Source organism: Gobio gobio, assembly GCF_949357685.1.
Source record: "Gobio gobio genome assembly, chromosome: 5".
NCBI classification, from domain to species: Eukaryota; Metazoa; Chordata; class Actinopteri; order Cypriniformes; family Gobionidae; genus Gobio; species Gobio gobio.
This window is the reverse complement of record NC_137101.1, coordinates 18574248-18582659: the sequence shown is the minus strand read 5'-3', so window position 1 is coordinate 18582659 and position 8412 is coordinate 18574248. Positions and strand designations below refer to the sequence as shown.

Below are 8412 nucleotides of genomic sequence, written 5' to 3'. Positions count from 1 at the left end.
GTTGGTTTAAAATTACAACAACAACTCTCTAAGGTTCGTGTTTTTTTGTTTTTTGTTGTGCCTAAATTAAGCATAAAAAAACACAGTTTTTGTTATTCATATGACCAGCAGAAATGTTCTGTAGCGTTATTTATTATGTTAATATGCGCACGATTTCATTTAATCCACATGTATCACAAATTTATGTTTTATTGTTATTATTATTATTCCCAGGAGAGATCTCAATCCTGTGCAATGCTCTGCGGAAGATGGAGTGAAACGATGGGGAGTAAAGAAGAAATGCTGGAAAATCAAAGAAGATCTTCATTAGCATCATCTATATTGCTTTTTAGGCTCATCTAACTGCACTTCTAGCTTCTAGCTAAGCTGTGACAGAGAGAGCATGATATTAAATATTAAATTAGTCATTATGTATTGCATGTAGACAATATTTATAGCCTAATTTTTCTAGTCCAAATATATAGGCACCACGTATTTATCTGTCATATAACGAAAGAACACGAAACATGTCAAGAAAATCGCATGTAAATACCATATAGCTTCGGGCATTCTCGCAATAGGCGATTTTGTTATTTTATTACTATGTATTTTTGAATAATAGGTAGTTTAATAGTACAGAAATACAGATTGCCTACCGTCCAATTTGCTTCAGCTGTTGCTTCTTGTTGTCGCACAATGTTGCTGTAATTTTCCCAAACAACCCGCAATCATGGATCACAGGATCAAAGGCTGGTTGAAACTATGTTGAGCCGATGCATTTTGGGGGGGCGAATTATTTTTATGAGTGCTTTTATCTTTACATGCGTATGTTTTATTAAACCAAAGCTTAATCATTTGCGGCTTCGCTTGGCTGTGAACGCAATTCTGCATTTATCATGTATCTGTGACTTAAATGTTATGCATGCATTGTCACATGTATTTAAAAAAAATCAATAAAAGTCATGTTATTATTAAAAAATGATATCTTTATTATTGTTATTATTATTATTTTAAAGATATTATTGTAAGGCTACTACACTACTAATAATAGCCTATTTTAATATAATTTATTATGCATAATAATTCTTTATTATTATTATTTATCGCATTAACAAGTTACAGCAAATTACAGCAGAAATCCGTTTCAGTACCTTGGAGAGCAGCATGATCTTTGCATCATTTAGGACCCTAAAAACAAAAGATAGCTACTTATATATTTATATATTTCCAATAAAGACTCATTTAGTTCTGACCTTTCACGAAAACAGCGTTTAGTTTATGTAATTCGTCGCTTTTGGCTGTGATCGAAGCACCTGTGAAATGTCACGTGTCACAGCTCTTATTTGGTGGCCGGAAAATAAAAAGACGAATTCATGACGCATCTCAGCATAAAATCAGACGTGCATTTGCGCAACACATTTACATAAAGTCCCGCATGCACGATATAAATTGCAAGGCTGTGGCCCCACAGTGAACATAGTTTTCTCCGCATTTAGGTAGATTTGAACTACTTATCTAGTGTCAACACAACGATTAATTGGATATATTTAGCCTATTTTAGATACAGTGGTCAGTTGTTTCCATAAGAATCGATGAAGACGGAGAGTATGGTGCAGAATATCCCGCTGGGCAGCAGAAAGCGCAGTCTGATCGAGGACGCGCGGCGCGACAGAGAGAGCGGCTCGTCATATCCGGGCCCGTCGCGCTGCGGGGACAGCTTCGTGTTTGAGGAGGACAAGAGCGGCAAAGTCACTCTCAACATACTCTTTGCCCTCAAAAATGAGAAGAACGCAGGCTTTTTCAAAGCTGGCAAAGTCTTCGAGGTGCGTATTTTTATGCTTTTAATTTAGTTGGTGTAACACACGAAAACATTTTTTTTCCACGTGTGTGTCTCAAACCTATAGCTACTTATTTTAATATTCCATACTATATTCACATTTGTGTTATTTTCTTGCAAAAACGGAAGTTTAATAATCTCTAGGCCTTAATTATTTCAAAACGGTGTAAATTAATTTCAATGACAAAAACGCTTTTTTTTTTACGTTGTTACCGTATAATTACACAAATAAGTAGGCTACCGAGTAATACTAGGCTAGTGTTACGTTTAGGGTTTGGGGTAACACTTTATTTACAGTGTCCTTGTTACATGATAGGCTACTTAGTAATAATAACAGTAAATTATGCATAATTACACACAACTAACCCTCAACCAAACCCGAATCCTACCCTAACCCTATAGTAAATACATGTAGTTAATAAATATTACACAGTACTTAAATATATAATTACACTGTAACAATGACACCTTAAAATTAAGTGTAACCAGATTTGGTTTAGGTAGTTAATTATGCATATTTTGCGATTGGGTTGTTTTAAGCAAATATTTAACCTAACTGCTTGGTTAAAACGACCAATTCACTGGGTTAAAACAACCTAATTGCTGGGTTAGTCCATTTTCAACCCAACTTGGGTTGTTTTTAACCCAGCATTTTTTTAGAGTGCTGTAACAATGACACATTAAAATAAAGGGTTACACTTTCTGTCTGTTACAGTGTAGTTATACATTTAAGTACTGAGTAATAGTAATAAACTACATGTACTTATAGGGTTATTACTACTCAAAAAAAAGGTTCTATATGGCACTAAAAGTGGTTCTTGGCTTGTAATAGGGGAACCTTTTTAATTTTGGTGCTTCAGTGGTTCTTCAGCGGTTATTTTGCTAAGGTGCTATATAGCACCGCTACCATATACAGAACATGTTAAGATATGGTGCACCAAAAGTGGTTCCTCTATGATTACGATGAAGAACCACTTTTAGTGCCATACAGAACCTTTTATTTAGTGTATGTACAGTGTCCTTATTACACATCACTCTATAAAAAATGGTTCTATATGGCACTAAAAGTGGTTCTTCGTCATAATCATTGAGGATCATTGAGGAACCACTCAATCATTGAGGAACCACAGCAGATATGGTGCTACATAGCACCAAATCTTAACATGTTCTGTATATGGTAGCGGTGCTATAGCACCTTAGTAAAAGAACCACTGAAGAACCACTGAAGCACCAAAATTGGTGCTATACAGCACTTAAAAAGGTTCCCCTATGATTATGACGAAGAACCACTTTTAGTGCCATATAGAACCTTTTTTTTTAGAGTATATGTACACTCTAAAAAAAAGGCTCGTAATCATAGGGGAACCTTTTTAGTGCTATATAGCACCAATTTTGGTGCTTCAGTGGTTCTTCAGCGGTTCTTCAGAGGTGCTATATAGCACCTTAGTCAAAGAACCGGTGAAGAACCTCTGAAGAACCGCTGAAGAACCTCTGAAGAACCGCTGAAGAACCACTGAAGCACCAAAATTGGTGCTATATAGCACTAAAAAAGGTTCCCCTATGATTACGAGCCAAGAACCATTTTTGGTGCAATATAGAACCTTTTTTTTTTTAGAGTGTACAGTGTCCTTATTACACATCACTCTATAAAAAAAGGTTCTATATGGTACTAAAAGTGGTTCTTTGTCGTAACCATAGAGGAACCACTTTTGGTGCTATAGCACCATATCTTAACATGTTCTGTATATGGTAGCGGTGCTATATAGCAATACCAATTTTAGTGCCATTTAGAACCTTTTTTTTAGAGTGTAACATAAAGTGTTACCAAATGTAACCATAAAATGTTACCTAACTCCAATAGAAAACATAAGTATTTTAAGTGCATGCATGTATTGTGGTAATCAAACATTGGTTCTATACTCCATAACTGTACCATCCGCCAGTACCACCCCACCCTCATTTTAATTCAAAAAAATATATGTGTAACAAACACATAAACAGGTTAACAACTCTAAAATCATAGCAGACGGTGTACTCTCTCACAGTTCACATTTTGTTCAACTTGGTGAGTCCTTTGTTGTGTCTTTTTTTTTGTACAACTCAGACTTTCGAAGCCAAGCTCCTTCATCTGGAGAGTCGGCCGAGCAGGAAGACGAAGAAGACCACTGGCGAGGATCTGGAGTTCTTCATGAGATGTGAAGTGCACTGCTCCGACACTGACGTTTTCATCAACTCCTTAAAAAGAGTTGCTGATGAAGTGCGAATAGTGCAAGAGGAAAAGAGTAGGTGATTTATCTATTCCATATTGCATGTGACACCATTTGTTTTTCATTATTTTATAATGTCTGCTTTATTTTATTTTGATCATATAGTTCCCTGGTTTCCAAAGAAGATTTCTGACCTAGACAAATGCAATCATCTGATTACAAAATATGACCCTGATCTGGATCAGGACCATCCTGTAAGTGAGCAACAGTGATGCTTTTTTTTAAAGCAGGACATTATTTATGATCTGGATTTCATCACCCTTGTGCGTTATTCAGACTGTAATACCAGTGATATATCAAATTGTATTATTTAGGGATTCAGCGATCCAGAATACAGAAAACGGAGAGAAATCATTTCTGCACTGGCTTTCAACTATAAGCAGTAAGAAAATATGATTTTTGTTTAAATCTGAAAAAATAATCTGTTGTTGTTGTCAAATGTGCACTGTGCTAATTAATCAGATTCTTTTTATTTCAATTTTCAATGTATCATTTATATAATATATAAATGACTGTAAATTAATAATAACAATACAATTATAATAATATTACTATAAAATGTGCATTGTGCTAACTAATAATTAAAAATGAAATAAAATAAATCTAAATGTAATTACTGCATGAACTTCAATCGTCAACTATGTAAATATATTTTATTTTATATTCTAAAAAACATCTTTCTTTTGTCATTGTAGTGGTGACCCTTTGCCTGTAGTGGTTTACACTCCAGAAGAGATTGCAACTTGGTAGGTTTTCCCAATGATGAGTTTGATTGCAGTTATTACTTCTTCAATGAAACAACCTCATGATTCTAAGATCATTGTTTGTGATGAGGCAGGAGGGAGGTCTATAGGACTCTGAGTAGTCTTTACCCCAGTCATGCCTGCAGACAGTTTCTAGAAGCCCTGGGTCAACTGGAGAGCGAATGTTTGTATGGGGAAGACAAGATCCCTCAGCTCGGAGAGGTGTCTGCTTTTCTTAAAGGTAAACAGGCCTGCTTGTTTCATTTCTGTGCGCAAAAAGTTCAAAACATTAATTTTAACCATGTCCTGCGTCTGTGTGTGCTTGTGTCTAGAGAGGACAGGGTTTCAGGTGCGGCCAGTGGCAGGGCTGCTCTCTGCTCGGGACTTCCTAGCCAGCCTAGCATTCCGGGTGTTCCAGTGTACCCAGTACATCCGTCACCCTTCAGCTCCCATGCATTCCCCTGAACCGTAAGTACAATCACACATTTAGCAAACCTTTTTAAAGGGGTCCTATTATGCTTTTTTTTTTTTGCATTTGCAACTTTCTTTACTGTGTAATGTTGCTGTCTGAGCAAAGTTACAAAGCATTACACTCTAAAAAAAAAGGTTCAATATGGCACCAAAAATGGTTCTTGGCTCGTAATCATAGGGGAACCCTTTTTAGTGCTATATAGCACCAATTTTGGTGCTTCAGTGGTTCTTCAGCGGTTGTTCAGAGGCCTGGATGACTTTTGTTAGTAGTGTGTTGAAACTTTGTGTTTATTGTAAGGGGTGTGACATTTCACAACACCAATCACAACACGATCAATCAGAGCACATTGTGATTTTTGGAAGGATGGGCGTTATAGAGACAGGAACTAAACAGAGTGTTACTGACAGACTGAGAAGCGAGGTGCTGCGACAACGTAAAATAAGAGAAAAATGATGTTTTGTAAACATTCAAGCATGAAAAAATGTCTAGTAGACCCCAAAAACAAAATCAAGACTTTGAAAAATTGCATAATAGGTCCTCTTTAGTGCACACTATTGACATTTCAACTAACTCAACTTTAATTTCAACAGTGACTGCTGCCATGAGCTACTTGGACATATCCCTATGCTTGCAGACAAAGAATTTGCTCAATTTTCACAGGTACTACAATGAAAATGTCCATAACACATTATTTAGTCAAAAAAGGAAATGTATGAACCTGGATATTAATTCAATGTTAATTTAATAACAATTTGAATTTGACACAGCATCTTTTACCCTGCAGGCGATTGGCCTTGCCTCACTTGGAGCATCAGATGAGGATATTGAGAAACTGTCCACAGTGAGTACATGGACATATTTAGTGGGAGAATACTTAATTGTAGAATAGTGTATTACAGTTTTCCTCAGTCGCTTTGGTACATTTTTCGAATCATTCTCGACATTTGCAAAACAGTAAGTGCATTTCTCAAAACAATTTGTACAGCAAAACACCATGGATTACATGCAAAAGCCAGTCTCTTGCTCAAAATCCTTAGTTCATCTCTCAAAAGTAAATATCTGTGCCAATGAACATGTCAGTGGCATCAGAATGACAAGTCCTTGTGTCATTGTGTATGGATAAGACAGTCCAACCAAGTCAAATTGCTTAGTCATTTTGTCAATATAATAGTGTAGCTACTCTGGAGGGATGTTCTGATGTAAACTATGGCTAAAGGTTTGATGACAATTATTGTAAATTGTAGGTAACACCTTAGTGTTGCAAGAGACTGGAGAAGATTCACATTTACTCTTTTACTGTTTGTACTATAATTTGTTGACAGACCATGTCATTGCGAAACAGAAAGGAAAAGACAGCACTGCATAGCACAAAGGGACAAAAAAAAACTAAAGTAGAAATGTGAACGTCTAATGGAAATGTATAGAAATATGCTTGACATATTATGACAACTTTCATTTTGCATGTAAAGACTTCAAGACTATTCAACAGAGACCCATTATGACACATTTTGATCAACATGACATAAACAACTGATAATGTAGGAATCAGCAGAGAATTGTACATAATCATTTGCATGGATGTACAAAAGCATTTGCAACTTGTTCAAAGAAATGAGAAACTGCTTTTTTGATGTGCACAAGTGACACAATGATGTGAAGATTGAACAGGTAGTTTTGAGAATTTCAATTCTGATCTGAGAAATGTACCAAAGCGACTGAGAAAAACTGTAAAGCAAGGCTTTAGTGCCCCCTTGTGTTGCTTCATTCAAATGACAAATTTGAGAACTGGTTAAAAGGCCATCATCTATAATATTCTGTCCTTGAATGAAATCTCATTTATATTAACCATTTTAAGCTATATTTAGTATACAGTATGTATGTACACATGTTTGTATGTGTAGCCTAAAAAAAAGTAAATTTCTCTATATTTGACACACAGCTGTACTGGTTTACAGTGGAGTTTGGCCTCTGCAAGCAAAATGGAGCAGTGAAGGCCTATGGGGCTGGACTTCTGTCCTCCTATGGAGAACTTTTGGTAAAAAAAAGTTTTGTTTGCTTACTCGTTTGCAAAGCCACTATATATAGTCTTTTGCTCACAAAAATACAGTACAAATATTATTATACTGTTAAACATTATTGCAATTATTAAAGTATAGCAAAGCATCATTACTCCAGTCTTCAGTGTCACATGTAATGATTTGGTGCTCAAGAAACATTTCTTATAATTATCAATGTTGCAAACAGTCGTGTTGCTTTTGTGGAAAACCATGATACATTTTCAGGATTCTTTAATGAATAGAAAGTTTAAAAGAACAGCAGTTATTTGAAAATTTAAACTGATAATTGTGCCTTTTTCCAGTACGCCCTTTCAAATGAGCCCCAATACAAGTCATTCAACCCAGCTGAGACTGCAGTCCAACCATACCAAGACCAGTCATATCAGCCTGTTTACTTTGTGTCCGAGAGCTTTGAGGACGCCAAACACAAGCTGAGGTGGGTGTTTTTTTCAGATGATCTGCAGATCTCTTCACCGAGGGTTATCATTACTGACTGCTATTGCTGTTGTTCCACAGGCAATATTCATCTACGATACAAAAGCCCTTTTCCATTAGATATGATCCCTACACTTGCAGCATGGAGGTCCTGGATGAGCCTTCTAAGATCCAACATGTTTTAGGGCAGATGAGGGATGACCTGAAGATCTTACATAAAGCCCTGGAGAGGCTGGGACAGAAATAAACCAGAGTGGGCGATCTATCATCAACAACAACTAGGAAACCCTTTCTTTATGAATATGAATACTGCAGATTTTATTGCATGTGAGTACATGAGGCCCAGAGTTGAAATGTGCATATGTGTGTATGTGTGTGAGTATAATCTTGTTATGAATGTGATGGACAGTTCGGTTTACAAAAATAATAAATATCTTTATTTTAACTTCTTTTGCAGTAGTGTAATGTGTATATGCAATGTTTTGACAAGACTGAAAGTCTTGCTACATTAAAGGTGTAGTGTGTAGTATTTATGAGGATCTATTGACAGAAATGCAATATAATATACATAACTATGTTTTCAGTGGTGTATAAAGCGAAAGTCTTGCTACATTAAAGGTGT

The 8412-nt window shown here is 36.1% G+C and overlaps 2 protein-coding genes across 2 annotated transcripts in view; both read left to right on the top strand.

The window, feature by feature from the left end:
• Window positions 1-953, top strand: part of pah (phenylalanine hydroxylase) — a 16740-nt gene extending 15787 nt beyond the window's left edge. Inside the window, exon 13 of the mRNA XM_079817929.1 lies at window positions 214-953. Coding sequence (XP_079674055.1) covers window positions 214-257 — 44 coding nt within the window. The 3' untranslated portion in view covers window positions 258-953. The remainder of the gene's footprint in view (window positions 1-213) is intronic.
• Window positions 954-1571: 618 nt separating this feature from the next.
• th2 (tyrosine hydroxylase 2) lies at window positions 1572-8037 on the top strand (the record flags this gene model as incomplete). The annotated part of the gene is made up of 12 exons (XM_079817946.1): window positions 1572-1802; window positions 3921-4098; window positions 4189-4277; window positions 4398-4465; window positions 4779-4829; window positions 4922-5067; window positions 5159-5294; window positions 5889-5958; window positions 6083-6139; window positions 7238-7333; window positions 7658-7791; window positions 7872-8037. The coding sequence occupies 12 exons, from the start codon at window positions 1572-1574 to the stop codon at window positions 8035-8037; spliced, it is 1422 nt and encodes a 473-aa protein (XP_079674072.1).
• Window positions 8038-8412: the final 375 nt, after the last annotated feature.